The following is a 16,029-nucleotide window of genomic DNA, read 5'->3' on the forward strand; positions in this document are numbered from 1 at the left end:
AGATATTGTACTTTTAAAATTTTGACCAGATTTTAGAAGATCATAAAAATGCTTATAGTTTTATTTTTAAAGTTATAGCTTTGGCTTTTACACTGAGTCTATAATGGGTTCTCACCCATTTCTCTATACAGTACAAAAACAGATCAAGATTACTTGGTTCAGATGGATGCTCAGTTGTACTCCTATTCCTCTATGCTGTCTCCTCTACAACCACATCACTCAGACACTGTTAAAACTGATTTACACTGTTCCCTGATCTATTAACACGTCTATCTCTACGCCAACACTGCAGCCTGTTGACTAGGAAGCTTTACAGTATGTCTTGAAACAAGGCAGTACAGACACACATGTGCTCTCTCCAAACAGTCACAAACTGTTTTGCCCATTTGCTACACTGTCTGAAGACATGTCTCCAAAGCCTTACACTGTGTTTGACACTATCTTAGGTCTGTACACAAAACTCTATGTCACACACTTTTTAAAGTAACTAGTAAAACATGTAACATAAAACCAACTGCAGGGACCATTTATACACGTACAATTTAGTCGTGGTGGGTACATACACACTTGGACAGCACTTTCTAGAACTCTTTTCAATCTTGTCATGCCGAAAATCTCTGACCGAAAAAAATTTACTTTTTCCTTTTCTTTTAATCTTTTCCTACCCATGAAAACCTTCATTTTACTTACCATTTGTATAAATTTGGCTACTCTAAATGCCACCTATAAATGAAATTATACAGTATTTGTCTTTTAGTGACTCACTTGTTTTCCCACTGTACAATGTTTTCAAGGTCCAGTGATGATTTTATCAAACTTTCATGTTTGTGACTGAATAATATTTCATTGTCCTACTAAATGTTCATTTCTCCATCTGCCTCTGGACACTTGAGCCCTCTCACTCTTGGGCTATTGTGAACAACACTGTTAAGGGACTCGTAAGTGCAAATATCTGACTCCATACCCAGAAATGAACTGCTGGTTCACAAAGAACTGCTAAACTGTCTTCCACAGCAGCGCTGTCATCGTACCTTCCCACCAACAGTGCACCAGGTTTCAATTCCCCTAAGCTGACATTTCTTATTTTCTGGCGTTTTAACAGTAGCCATGAAGGCTGGAAAGACGGCTCAGTGGTTAAGAGTGCTCTTGAAGGGGCTCGAGACCCCATATGTACAACAATGCCAAGCAACCAGAGCTTCCAGGGGCTAAGCCACTACCTAAAGACTATATATGGACTGACCCTGGACTCTGACCTCATAGGTAGCAATGAATATCCTAGTAAGAGCACCAGTGGAAGGGGAAGCCCTGGGTCCTGCTAAGACTGAACCCCCAGTGAACTAGACTGGTGGGGGGAGGGCGGCAATGGGGGGAGGGTTGGGAGGGGAACACCCATAAGGAAGGGGAGGGGGGAGGGGGATGTTTGCCCGGATACCGGGAAAGGGAATAACACTCGAAATCTATATAAGAAATACTCAAGTTAATAAAAAAAAAAAAAAAAGTAAACTAGCCAGCACAACCATGCTTCCTGTAAGTAATGCCTTGCCAGCAACACTCTTTATGTAACTCTAATAAACTCATTGGTTTCACCAAAAAAAAAAAAAAAAGAGTGCTCTTTCAAAGACCAGAGTTCAGTTTCTAAACAACTGCCTGTAACTCCAGCTTTGCATTCATACACACACACACACACACACATCATCATCATCATCATCATCATCATCATCATCATCAATAATAAATATTTTAATGGTAGGAGGCATGGCTACTATCTACAATGGTTTTTATTCTATTTCACAAATGAAATAGTGAATCTGTCCTAGATTTGTAGCCAAATATGCTACAAATTTTATGCTATAGTTTCTCCTTTATAACAGTGATGTTACAGTCTGACAAATAGCAGTTGGCAATCCCAATTTAAAAAAAGAACAAAACAAACAAGTCTCTACTAATGGAGTTGTGTAATTTCTGATCTTACCATGAATTATGCACACACATATATGTACAGCTGTGTATACAAGTAACTGTAATCTATTTGTTCAAAATAGCCCCAGTTCAACCATTTTTCCCAATTCCACTTACTCTCAGAAAATATTCCTGTTTAATTAAATAGTTACTCTAATTTTAGTTTTTAAATTAGGGAAAGATGATTTAAGTAAAATTAGGCAACAGTTACCTTTGATTCAAGTTTTCAGTCTATCATCAGAATTCACCCGAACTGGAAACCTACTACTACCACTGCCACTACCACTAGCTAGACTAGGCATGGGAAACCTACTACTAGCTAGACTAGGCACGGGAAACCTACTACTAGCTAGACTAAAATATGAGTTAACTCTCACTAAGATATGTAACCAATATGATTAGGTTACAGGGGATGGTGATATGTGAAAAGGAGAAAAGCACACCTAGGAGTCAAACATAAAGGACTCGCAGATGATGAAGACAAGTCCATGGAGCTGAGAGAAAACACACAGCCCCACATAGTAGACATATCTGGAATCCCAACACTTGGGAGTAGAGGCAAGAGAATCAGGAGTGTGAAGTTATCCTTAGCTACGGGGCAATTTTTAGGCCAATTTGTGTTACATGAACCCATTTCAAAACACACAGAAAAGGAAAATTCAAACAGACTAATTGTGCTAGGACAAAGATTGTATTATGCTTTCTCTAATAGCCAACGTGTGTTTACCAATACCAATTCTGACACCAATGGTGTGTCCAATCATTTAACTCAATACTTTATTACCCAGGGTTAGCACAGACTCAAAAGTCAAGGGCTTAGGCCCAAAAGACCCATTAAAGGCCAGCCACAGACAGGGCATCAAGGCTACCCTCACATATGCCCACAAATTCAAGGCTTGCAATTCCCTGCCTCAGGTTCAATAATTTGCTAGGGCAATTCACAGAACTCAGAAAAATGTTTTTAATACATTTAATGGTTTATTATACAAGACAAAACTCAAGAACCTCATACCACAAGGACTAAATTAAATGTGTCCACACTTTCTTTTAGACTCCAGAGAGATGAACTGTTGATGGCCAAAATTACCCAAGAACTTCATTCTGAAGATGGAAAAATCTGTTTCTCGCTATCCTGTTATTATCCTTAATGTATGTAGAAGGAAAAAATTGCCATGGTAAGCCATTACAATTTCCAGATTTTACTTTTAGGTCAGACTCTGGTCACAGAGTTAATATCAATGGAGAAGTACAGAAAAGAACTGAGATTACCCAAGTGCAGAATGGCCCACAAAGATGAGATGGTGGCAACTGCATCAGAGAGAATCAGCTGTGTGGTCCCACATCAAAGTGAGAAGGCTGATTACAAACAACACAAATTTATAGTGGGCCAGGCCTGTGTAGATCTGCATCGTTCTCAACAACTACTCTATGGCTTCAAGGCATCAGGTTCTGTTGGATCCAACATGATAACAAAGCTCTGTCAAAAGAAGGTCTGAGAGCCACAGACCTGACAACAGGAAAGATATCCTCTAGCACAAATGATTAACAGTACTCCTTAGGCAGAACTGACAGCAACTGAAATTCTAATACAGGATAAGCAAATGACTTTAGGAATCTGTAGGCATGTGAGACACTGATCACAAAGATGGGCTATAATCTTTTCTTCAGAGATTCTCACAGAAAGGATTAACTACCTAGATGCACCATCTAGACATCATTAGGTTCCCTGCCATGTTGTTTTATTACATCAAAGAAAAAAGGGGAGTGGAAAACAAAACTATGAGCTGCTGCTGCTGCTGCTGCTTCCTACTACTTACACTCAGTGTGTTTGCTGTGAACTCTCAAAATTGTTTTTGTAGGCCTTTTATATGTTTTAAAGCCATGTCTTCCTACTTCACACTAAAATTCCTAGATCTGTACCCCGACTCTAAACAAAATCAAGTATAGTGCTACACATATTTTCACATCAAAATCTGGACCACCTTTAACATCACATTTATCACCTAGCAGCCACCCTTAATACACATGGTTTAGATGAAACAATACTGTATTTTGTAATTCTTTAACATTGTTTCCTGTGTTTCTCAAATCCCCTTTCAGTCTTATTATCCACCTCATTTTATTCTAAATAATGATTTGCACAACTAGCTCTTTATGCTTACTGCAAGAACCAATGTACGTTTGCCTCCTACACTATGCTTTCTTTGATGAAGAGGTTATAACTCCGAATCTTGGTAAACTCTAATCCGAGGTACAGTAAATTCTCATTCTTCCAGCATGCCTATTTCTTCACAATAAGAAGCAAACATTAAAATTTGCTTATATTCCTTTTTTACACGGTGCCCTGGCTAACAACATTAATACTCAGATATGTACTCAGTATTTCTTTGCTCCTCTGCCCTCCAGGAGCACTGCGCACTGATCTACTTCTATGTCATAGCTGCGGAATGTTGGACATGGTTTCATTTCTCTTTTTCTCCAATGCATATTTAAAGAACACAAAGTGTGTATTAATCAAATCACTAGGGCATAATTTTAATAACTGAATTTCTTCAAAGGTTCAAATTTAGAAATGTTGGTTGCTTACTTTTCAAGCTACAATTTTTCAAACACTTTAATCCTCAAAGAAAATGAGATACATTACAATACTCACTAAAGGCTTTCTGTGACTATTATAGTGAATTTTCTGAATTACAGTATAAAAAGATCCACTTCACAAACAAGGCATCTTAAAAGGGAGCTAGTGCCAAAACAATGCTATTTTCCTGATGCTCAAGACGCAGCCAATAAAAATATTTGTTCCTATAATTTTAAATAGACTGTTAGCCATAGAATTCCTCTGAAAAAACAATTCTCTAATGTTCTTTGAAATACAGTCACTAAAATTAACTTTCAACTTTATTTATATGACTGACTGTGGCTTTGTGCATACCTAAAAAGCACAAGAAAAGACAAAAATATCCCAGAACTGGAAAAGCAGTTATTATGTTTGGTTTAGCTTATTTTCATATTTTTTATTTTTAAATCTATCCAAATTAAAACTCATCATCTCTAAACAGAAGACAAATTCTTTATGAAAAAGTGGAAAGAATAAGTTCAACATCCTCTACATTGGAGATTTAATTTATTAGTGAGTAAAAGTGTAAAACCCTTTGGAAATTATAGAATTTTAGTGTTCAGGTTGAACATGCAATCTTTCATTTAGAATTTAAGTATGTCATGTATGTGCTGCAAGAGAAATAGAGGGAGCAACAAAAAAGTTTAAATATGTGTGCTCTGACCCCATATTTGTACTTAAATAAGATAAGAAATTGGTCTCTATTCAATAGCATGAATATGCTTTGAATATAATCCAGCTGTCCCCCAAGAGGTCACTATGACTAAGATCTTGTCTGGAAGGTAGTAGTGAGACTTTCAAAAAGTAGGGCGGAATAATCTTTATAAAGGTCAATGGAGGAATGAAAATATTTCCCAGAGGACCCCTTGTAGTTCTTATGAAAGAGTTGTTATAAAAACAGAGGACTCCACATGGGATCTCTGATTCCCTCTGTACCTACTGCTTGCTCCTACATATATTTCCACCATAGCACCCCTGTACTACTCTGTTTGGACTTTCAATTCTCAAAGCTATGAGTTAAATAAACCTCTTTTGAGTACAGAGATTACCTGAATCACGTGGTGGAATCATTTGTGGATTTTCATCTATGGTTCGGAACTTAGATAGGGAAAAATTGGTCACTAACTCCAAGTAGAGAGTTGTGATGAATGTCTGTAACACCAGGGAGAGTGAATGCAGGCATATATTATAGAAGTTATTAAGGTTAAATAAAAATCTGTGGCTATGGGTAGAGAGCTTGACAGATTGACATATTTTGGGCTAAAGTCCTGGTTTGATGTGTTGCTTACTGATACTGAAATTGATAAAAGGTGTTTAGTTTGTTTTATGAATTACCCCGCTAAAGGCCATATGGCTCGTTGATGCCGGCTAGCAAGGGTTTGTGTTTACTTTTGATATTTACCACAACAGGAAGCTCAGATTCTCTTAACGTGGGCTCCACGGAAATTTTGGGTTAATTTCCTGATATCACAGAGTATAAAAGTCTATCAGGCTAATTGTTTAGCTAACTTCCTTTTTAAAAAATTTAGTCTTCATGATGGGTGTGACTTTAAGTGTCATGGTTATATTATTACTCTGGGAGAGAGTACAAGATACAAGCTTTTCTGGTTTCAGACTAAGGAACACCGTATTTTGGGAGAAAGACTTTGTCTTTGTGTTTTTAAAAAGTGTGATTAGGCTCTGGAAACCTCACAGAGTCATACTGATCAGATTTGATAGAGGTAGACTGCCTGAAAAATTTATTCAGGAGAAACAAACAAAAAGATATCTCGATTCTAAACTTTTGTCTTGAGAGTTGTATTTTACAGAGTGTGCCTACTTGGATTCCTGGTCTCAAGGACTTTCAGCTGGGTCCAGTCAGGACACATCGGCTACAGCATTTACTTCATTCTTCCTACACCCTACCCCCAAGGATATCTCAACGCCCATGTACAGCTTGAAGAAGTTATAAAGGAGTCGTTGCCCCAATTCCCTGGACTTTGGGGGGCTGAAAGTGGTTATTCTAAAGTTGTTTTTATGAGGAATTTAAAATTGGTTGTAATTTAACAGGGAGGAATTAGCTAGATCGAATTGTACAGTCATAATCTCATTTGGTAACTAAGCTTAAATCATATCTTTGTTTGGGTATAGAATTTATACCCAAAACAAAGTTTAAAAGTACAAGGTTTAGAGCCAGTCCTTCTATTGTCATTACAAACGTCTGAGTTGATTACACCTGTGAGTTAAGATTCAAATAGCAAATTCATGGCTCTGAGTTTGTGAGAGTACTTTCAAGATAATATGTAGGATATGTAGACAACAGTCCAGATTGTCTTATATAGATAGATGGTTTTCAAAAACGTCAGAAATCCACAAAATTTGAGATTTAAAGTTATTTATCTTTTGTTGAGACATATCTGCTCCTAACAGTTCCCCTTTGGTGGATTTAATGAAGAATTAACATCTCTATCTCCAGGTGAGGCAATACTTTGTGGCTAGGCAGCTGCTAGACAAAACTGCCTGTTTCATCTGCAGACAAATATTGTCCAGAAAAGGACAAATTATGCAGAATAGTTGACTGATAAACCCTGCCAAGACAGGGTGATCAGCCCTTCAAAATCTGCATTTCAAGAGTCTTTGAGTTGATTTTGGGCCAGAAGGCTGAAAATTTGCGCTCACATGTTGCTAACTGGGGACTTTGCTAGTGGAGATTTGTCTCTACAACCTCTCAGTTCTGGAAGCCGTGTTAGGCTTCCTCTGTGTGTAGATATTTGGTCATTCTCAGATTTCTGACAGGGTTGAAGACTCATTATAGTCTCATAGCCTATCAGACTGTTTAACTCTGAATATACATATTTTATTGGATAGTTATCAGATAGTATACAAGCTAGCCAAGATATAATATAGATTTTAAGCCTTTCATTAAGTTGGAATGGATAACTAAATGTTCTGTTTAACTGATACAGTGATGGGCTGGGTGTTGAGAATATCATATGCTTTATAAGTTGTAGAATGGTAGTAATTGTACTCAATTTATATATAAGTGAAAAGGCTTTTTAACTGGACAAAAAGGGGGAAATGTTGTGGTTTGCCCTGGAGTCATCTGTATTTTGATGCTAATTCCACTGCCTCAAGGACAGCTGCCTAGTCTACTCAGGAATCAGGTGACTTCACCAGAACCACCTCCCCATTGAATTTGTAAAGAACAGGTGAGGGGCAGGTACAGGATAGAAGGAGGCCTGTCACTGGAGAAGGAAGGATGGGCGGGAGAGAAGTTTGAAGGAAGAGGAGGAGACTAGGATGGGAAGGAGGAGACAGAAGAGAAGGGGAGAAGCCATGGCAGGTGATGTTAAGATTCTGCTCTGTGTATTTACAGGTTGTTATCAATGTTCCTAAGGGATGGACAGTACCGGGCTTTGTATGTTTAAGTGTGCAATTATATCTTACCAATTGGGTCAAAAAAACAAAAACAAAAAAAACAAAAACAAACCTCTTTTTCTCTTTGAGCAGTTATTGTTCAGATCCTGCATTTCCACTAGAACACAATTACAACCATAGTTTGAAAATGTCACTTCTAAAACACTCTACCTTGACTGAAATTAATATACAAGACAGGCATTAAATACTAGTTTTGTTGCATCCTATCTGATAGACTTTGTTGAAATTATATAAACTTCCTAAGCCTCACCTTTATTTGTAAATTAATACACAAGCACCAATCATCTAGTTTTCATGAGTTCCTCCAAGTATTTATAACTGCTAGATAGTAACCTTAATGTTACAAGCTCAATGCCACTCTAACTTAGAAATGCTATGAAGGTTTTTCATATGTATCATCAGGAAAGGGACTATCACTCTGGAATAACAAACTTAGAAACTGAGACAGATCACTTTTGACATCTATCTTTTTATATTAAGAGTTACAATCATTCAGTATATCAGTTACACAACTTTGTAAAATTTAACTTTTATTTGCCTGAAGTAATTGTCATCTCCGAGGCTTACTGCCTTAGTCTGCCAACCTAGGCCTAGTCCTGGAAGCTTCCAGCCTCTGTACAATTAGGTCTAGAATGTTCTCAGCCTCTGAGACTCACTGCTGAATAAGCTCACCCTTTCTGGTTCTTTCTGAGCTCTGGCTGGCTGGTTCAACTCAGCTGATCTGGCTCAAACTCCTCTCCAAACTGACTGATTCCATCTAACTTCTCTCTCAGCTTCTCCTGAATTACTCGGAATGGCCTCAGATTTACCCTAGCAATCTGTTCTAATCTTCTGCCTTCACCTGTGTCTAGCTTATTTTCTCTCTGCAATCTGTCTCTGTACAACTGTCCCAGTAAAAGTGCCTCCTCCTTTCTTTCTGCACTGCTCTGAAGTAGACTCTCTTTCCTGTCTCTTCTCATGAAAGTTGGGCATATCCTATTCTGTCAATTTTTTCTCTGATTTGTCACTCTCTGCCTCTCAATTAGACATCACTTTCAAACATGGGAGCTTCCTCCTACAAACTAACTTTACCTTCATGGTTTGGGATTAAAGGGATGTACTATGGGTGTGTCTCTATTCCAGCCAGAGGGATTAAAGGTGTGTGCTAAGGGCTGACCACACAACTAGAAACAGGTTTAACAGTAAATAACACAATCCCGGGGTTCACAGTGAGATCAAATACTCTGCAACAGAAGTTACTGCATGTACAGAATCATATATCTAATTTATGCAAGGATAGCATAAGGCAATAATAGTTCAACACTTTTATTAAAGATTAACAGAAGTTTATTCAGTTTTTAAAATGAGCTTCATTTGTTGTTAAATTTACTTTGTAATTTGTAAGTACAGGCACTAACAAATCAAAGTTGCTATTAAGTATAAAAAAATGTTAAAGAATAAGAAACCAGTAAGGTTGTGGGAATGGCTCACTGGGTAAAAGTGCATGCCACGTGAGCCTGATGATCTGAATCTGATCCCTACAACCTAGATAAAAAGCCAGATGTGGTAGCATACATTTACAATCGCAGCACCATGACTATGAGACAGAGACTGCGATAAAAATGGCAAGAAGGTCAAGAGCTAAAAAGCCTGGGGTGTGTTTCTTGTGCCATAGCCACAAGAAGGGAAATGCTATCTCCAAATCAGGATAGGAGAGAACTTACTCCTGAAAAGTTGCCCTCTGGCCTCCACATGAGCACTGATGCATACACATGCACACATGTTAAATATTCCTAAAGTATTAACTAGTCTCTGAAGTTCTGAAATACCATGACAAGACTCAGCCAAGAAGTCACATAGAAAGGTCTTGGGTGCTGACCGGTTTACCGGAAGTGTGGCATCTCCATTTCACTAAATCAGTAGTATAAGCCTCCACCTGCCATCATACTGACACATCAACACAGGACTGTGTTTTTTTGTGTGTATCTCTCTCTCTCTCTCTCTCTCTCTCTCTCTCTCTCTCTCTCTCTCTCACAGACACACACTCCATTTACTTTTGTCTCTCCCTTAGTGCTGGATGTATACAGATGTATTACATATTTATCTGTCCCTTGATTTATAAAATATAAAAAGTATCCTTTCTTGGTCCTAGCAAACTCTCTACCCCAATCCAAAATCTCTTTGGCTTACCATATTATATATTGTTCTAGAAACTTGTGAAGGTTTTTCATATGCACACTGCAGAAAAGCAGCCATCTGTACATCTATATTTCATGTGAGCAAAGGCAAAAACTCACAGAAAATTTTATCAAGACCCCAAAATTTCCCCTTTCAGTCAACATTAAAAACATTTGTAGTACAAATACCTGGTTATTCAAATAGTAAAATCAATTATTGTCTTGTGGAAGCATGTGGAAGAGAAGAGAAAAGAATGCAAGGGGCACTCCAAGAAGTCACTTTCCTTGGATCCTTACATTCCTTCCCCATTTTCAAAGTCAAAATTTAAACATCACCTTTCTACCCACCTACAAAAACATATAGTACAAGGTTAAAGGTCATTATCATCTCAGTTACAGTAAGAAAACTTAACATTTTTAGCCTGTTTCTGCTCAACTTGTTCCTAATGGACATTTCTAAACCATGCTAGTGAGGAAAGAGACAAGAGAGGTAACAGTGGGGGTTGGGGATTTAGCTCAGTGGTAGAGCGCTTGCCTAGGAAGCGAAAGGCCCTGGGTTCGGTCCCCAGCTCCGAAAAAAAAAAGAACAAAAAAAAAAAAAAAAAAAAAAAAACAAGAGAGGTAACAGTGGTTAAGGAGCCCTGGCTCCTTTGGCAAAGGATCTTTTCAATTCCCAGCACCCACATGGTGATTCGCAACTGTCTGTAACTCCAGTTCCAGGTCATATGATGCCCTCTTTCAGTCTTCATGAGTATCAGGGATGCATATGGTGGATATACATACAGTCAGGCAAAACACCCATACACATAAAGTGAAAATAGGGGAAAAAAACCTATTTTTCCTCTGAAAGAGTTGCTAAGATATGTCAAACAAACAGCAATTATGAACAATAAAAACAACTATGTAGGCTGGGTGTGGGAGCACACACCTGTAATCCCACTACTCATCACATGCATTGAGAAGTCAAGGTCATAGACTACACAGTGAACTTGAGGCCAGCTGGAACTACAGGAAACTGTTTCAAATAAAATAAAATAACAAAGAACATTTACCCAAACAAGCATCAACCTCACTTAAGCACTACTGCCTATGGAAGGTATTGTTCTATATGCATTTCAGACGCAGTTTTCCTATTTTGTCTCTACAATAGGACTATGATATTAGTATTTCTATTATCCTCATTTCACAGATGAAGAATCTGAGGCCAATAATTAATCAAAAGTCATACCATGGGGTTGGGGATTTAGCTCAGTGGTAGAGGCGCTCACCTAGCAAGCACAAGGCCCTGGGTTCGGTCCCCAGCTCCAAGAAAAAAAAAAAAAAAAAAAAAAAAGTCATACCATGCAGCTAGGCCTTATTAAGCCCAGGCTTATGTTCCAGAGCCTGTATTCTTGACTATCACATCATTTAAAGATTGGTGTGGTGTGTGCGCGTGTGCGTGTGGAGCACAAAGTGCGTGTTTATCTTTTTGAGACAGAGTCTTGCTCTGAAGACCTAGCTATGCTGGAACTGTCCATGTAAATCAGTCTGGCCTCAAACTCACAGTGATTTACCTGCCTCTCCTTCCTGAGTTCTAGGATTAAAACAGTGTGACAATTTGAATATGCTTGTCCCATCACGATGATAATGGACTGAACTGAAATTTGTATGTGTTGTCCTTTATCAAAGCTGTCTTGGTCATGGTGTCTCTTCACAGCAGTAAAACCCTAAGACAATCAGTAAGGTAGAAAGTTGAAAAGAAAAGGTACTTTACTGGTTGATGTAAAAGTTACTGTGCTAAGATTTCTCTTGAAGAATCCATGGGCCTGGAGAGAGAACTCAGCAGTTAAGAGCACATGTTGCTCTTAGCAGCCACATGGTAGATCACAACTACCCATGACTCCAGTTCCAAGGGATCCTGTACCTTCTTCTGACTCCTGTGGGCACCAGGCACAGATGTGGTGCCCATACATATATGCAGGCAAACCACATTCAACAAAACAAATAAAAATCTTTTAAAAACCCAACTTGTTTTTAAAGACTCAGAGGATTTCTGCTTTTGGATACATAAAGATCATTAATCTGTAATGCTACCAAGCACTTTGAATGGAGGAAAAGAACAGCATAGCAGACACTCCATAATTCATGTAATAAATTATTCCTAACAATAGAATAAAATAAAATTACTAAATAGGAAAAATACTATAGTAAGAGCTAAAATGTAGCAATTTTTTAAAAAGGCATCAGGATAAAGGTACCAACTTACCAATTCAATTCCCTGTGGAAAGGGTGTGTCATCCCAGTCCTGCTGTGGGAATCTCTGAATTATTTTCCCCAGACCTTCTCCTGGCCCTGGTGAGAAAGATCAAAATGAATCACTTATAAGCTACTATAAAACCTGAATGAATACTTATCATATTACTTCTTTTCCCAAAAGAAAGAAAGGAGGGAAGGAAGGAGGGAAGAAAAGAAAATTATTTGTTCAATAAAACTCATATATGAACTGGTGGTAGAATTCAGAGAAGAATGCTTGCTTATTAATATGTACAAGTAAGTCCTTAGTTTCAATATCCAGCACCAAAGAAAAGAAAGAAGAAAAGAACAAGACCTCAGGCAACCACAGGAGTTTACATGTGAAAGTAAAGGCATAGAGCAGAGGAGAAGTATTCTACATTGAGATTTGTCAAGGGAGCAAAACAGACACGTAGGAAGAAAACAAATGTCATCAAACAAAGACTGCATAGCTCTCCAGGCTCTATCTCCTCCACTAACTTCCGAGAGCACATAACAGCACATAACATCTTACAGCAAACAGACAAACTATACTTAAAGTACTTCTCCATTCCTTAACACGGTATAGGTCTGTATTTTTGTCACTGGAGTACAAACTAAACCACACTATAAGGGGTACCTTGCTAGATCAAACTCTCTCAAACTGTTAATCTGGAAACACCTATATAAAATGATGATCTCTTCAAAAAGAATTAAAAAGTAAAGTTAGCAATACATTTTAACTTTGTTCAAATGGTTGATATATAGAAGATATATTGGGGAAGAACCAAGGTAAAAGTATATATTTTTGAGTTAATACAAAGCAAGGACAAAGTTAAAACATCAAGGATCCATATAAAAATCCAAATGTGTCAATGCAATGCCTGTAGTTCTAGCACTGGGAAGGTAAAATCAGGAGACATCCTATAGGCACCACACACACAACAGAATGAATTGCCACAGAAAGCAATTACTGTAACTGGAGTTTGAGTGAAACTATCATCTTTAGAGGCTGAAGCAATGACTCAGTGGTTAAGGAACACTTGTTCTTCTTACAGAGGACCTGGACCTGGGTTAAATTCCCATTACCTACATGACAATTTATCCCATCCAAAACAGTTGTTCAATGAATTCCTAATCAAACTTTTAGTAGAAGGCAGGAGACACAGTTTAGTGGTTGAATGTTTGTCTAGAATATGCAAAGACATAGATCCAATTGCCAGCACCATAAAATTAATTAATTATGCTTATAAGCTGTCATGTGAGCAGTTGGGGTAAGGACATATAGAAGCCAGCATAGTGATGGGTGCCGAGGCCAAAAGAAAACTTGATCCTTCCAAAGTTAAGCTGGACAATGTAGGGAGAATTTGTCTTTAAAAAAGAAACAGGGATTGGGGATTTAGCTCAGTGGTAGAGCACTTGCCTAGCAAGCACAAGGCCCTGGGTTTGGTCCCCAGCTCCGGGAAAAAAAAAAAAAAAAAGAAACAGCAAGGTACCTCAAAGAGCATCCAAAAATTGTAAGTAATAAGCAGTAATGTCTCTGTGTGACAAAGCACAAACAAATATGTGTAAGTCCGTAACTGAAATCAGTAAGTAATTACATGAGCAAATATGGACAAAGAAAGCATAAATGTTCTACACAGAATTCATACATTTATATTTGCCCTTCAGGAGATGAACCTTAATTTTAATGTTCCTCCCTTGAGAAAAGGCTAAATTTAAAGACTCGTTTTCGAATAATAAGCCCTAACAGGAGGAAAATGGCAGTGACAGCTGAGAAACCTTACACATACTCATCTTAACCAAGTGAAGATCAACCTCTTCAATGATGTCACTGACTCTATGTAGGCTCTGAGGTAATGAAAAGCAAATGAAGCCTCTGATAATGATACCCCCAAAATCATAACCCTGATCTAATCACCAGAAAATATCAAACAAAGTGAGGGATATTCTTAGAAATGCTTAACTGGTGCTGAAGAGCCAGCTCCCTGGGTAAAGGCCTTGCTGTGTAAACATAACAACCTGAGCACAATCCCCAGTGCCCGCCATCCCGAGCGTGTTGCTGCTCCTGTAACCACAAAATTGAGGAAGCTGAGATGGGAGGATCCCTGATGCTTGCTGGCCAGACAGTCTAGCAAATTAGTAAGCTCCAGAATCATTAAGAGATCCTGTCTCACAAGACAAGGTAGAAAGTAGTTAAGGAACACTCCTACTATGGAACTCTAGCCTCCACACGTACCCCCAACACCTGTGTGCATACCAACTGTAGTGGTTTGAGTAAAATAACCCCAGGAGGCTCACATATTTGAATGCTTAGTCACCAGGGAGTGGCACTACTTGAAAAGATGGGAAGGATTAGGAGGTGTGGCCTTGTTGGAGGAAATGCAAAGTGGGGATGGGCTTTGAGGTTTTAAGTCTATACCAGGCCTAGTCTCACTTTCTCTGCCTATGGATCAGGATGTAGCTCTCAGCTACTGCTCCAGTGCCTGCCTGCATGTCACCATGGTCCCTGCCATGATAATAAACAAACCTCTGAAACCTTAAGTAAGGACCCAATTAAATGCTTTCTTTTATAGGAGCTACCTTGATCATGGTGGCTCTTCACAGCAATAAAATAGTGACTAAGACACCACACCGACATGCACGCTCGCACACACATACACACACACACACACACACTCACACACACTCACACACACTCACAAATACACAAATGCATGCGTGTACACACAGCCAGTGCATATTCTTCCGAACTGCAAAGCAAAGTGCATACTAAGACTGTCACACTCATAGGTCAGTGGACACTAAGAAAGCATAAAGATAACTTAAATTCTAGTCTTGATTTGCATCCTTAACTAAAAGATATCAAAAAGGGTTAAAAATCTAAGTAAAATCTATTAATACCATTCCTAATAATCAACTAATCTTAATTTATCAGTTTTGACAAGATTACGATGGTAATTTTAATAACTGTCAAAATATGTGAAAATTCTGTTTACATTTTTTTCTTTGTATCCAAATTGTTCTAAATTAAAATATTTTAAAAAACAAAGCAAAATACAAAACCAGAATGACTTTTGTGTTTCTTCTTAAGAATAAAGCAGCAGGCCTCTAATCCCAGCACTTAGGAGGTTAAGGCAGACAGAGTTCTGTGAGTTGAGGCCAGCCTGGTCTACATAGCATGCTCTAGGACAGCCAAGGCTACATAGTGAGATCCTGTCTCAAACAAAACACAATCAATATTCAAAGATGTCTGTTAGTATTTGTGGTCATTTGAATGAGAAATGTCTTCCATAGTCTCATGTATCTGAACACTTGCTTTAAGAAGGTTATAGACTTCAGTCCCCAGCTCCGAAAAAAAGAACCAAAAAAAGAAAGAAAGAAAAAAAAAAGGTTATAGACTCTTTTGAGGAGGAAGAACAGCTGGAGGAATCACTACTGAAGGAGTTAGCTTTGAAACCTGAACCCCCTTCTTATTCTCTCTGCTTCCTGTGTTGTGTAAATGTCATCAGCCCACTTGCTCCTGTTGCTATGCCACTGTCAAAATGAGGAGTGCAATCCCTATGGATCCAGAAGCTCAAATAAACCCTTTCTTCCTTCAAGTCACTTTGACCAAAGTTTTATTATAGC

At 38.3% G+C, this 16,029-nt stretch overlaps 1 protein-coding gene across 10 annotated transcripts in view; it reads right to left on the reverse strand.

Annotated features, from left to right (window-relative positions):
• Positions 1 to 16,029, reverse strand: part of Sbf2 (SET binding factor 2) — a 368,489-nt gene that overhangs the window by 294,166 nt on the left and 58,294 nt on the right. For all 10 annotated transcript variants that reach the window (XM_087592570.1, XM_087592563.1, XM_087592543.1 and 7 more), the window contains 1 exon segment: positions 12,395 to 12,480. In XM_087592570.1, coding sequence (XP_087448696.1) covers positions 12,395 to 12,480 — 86 coding nt within the window.

The sequence above is a fragment of the Rattus norvegicus genome, chromosome 1 (assembly GCF_021556685.1).
Source record: "Rattus norvegicus strain SHRSP/BbbUtx chromosome 1, alternate assembly SHRSP_T2T, whole genome shotgun sequence".
In the NCBI taxonomy this organism is placed as follows: Eukaryota; Metazoa; Chordata; class Mammalia; order Rodentia; family Muridae; genus Rattus; species Rattus norvegicus.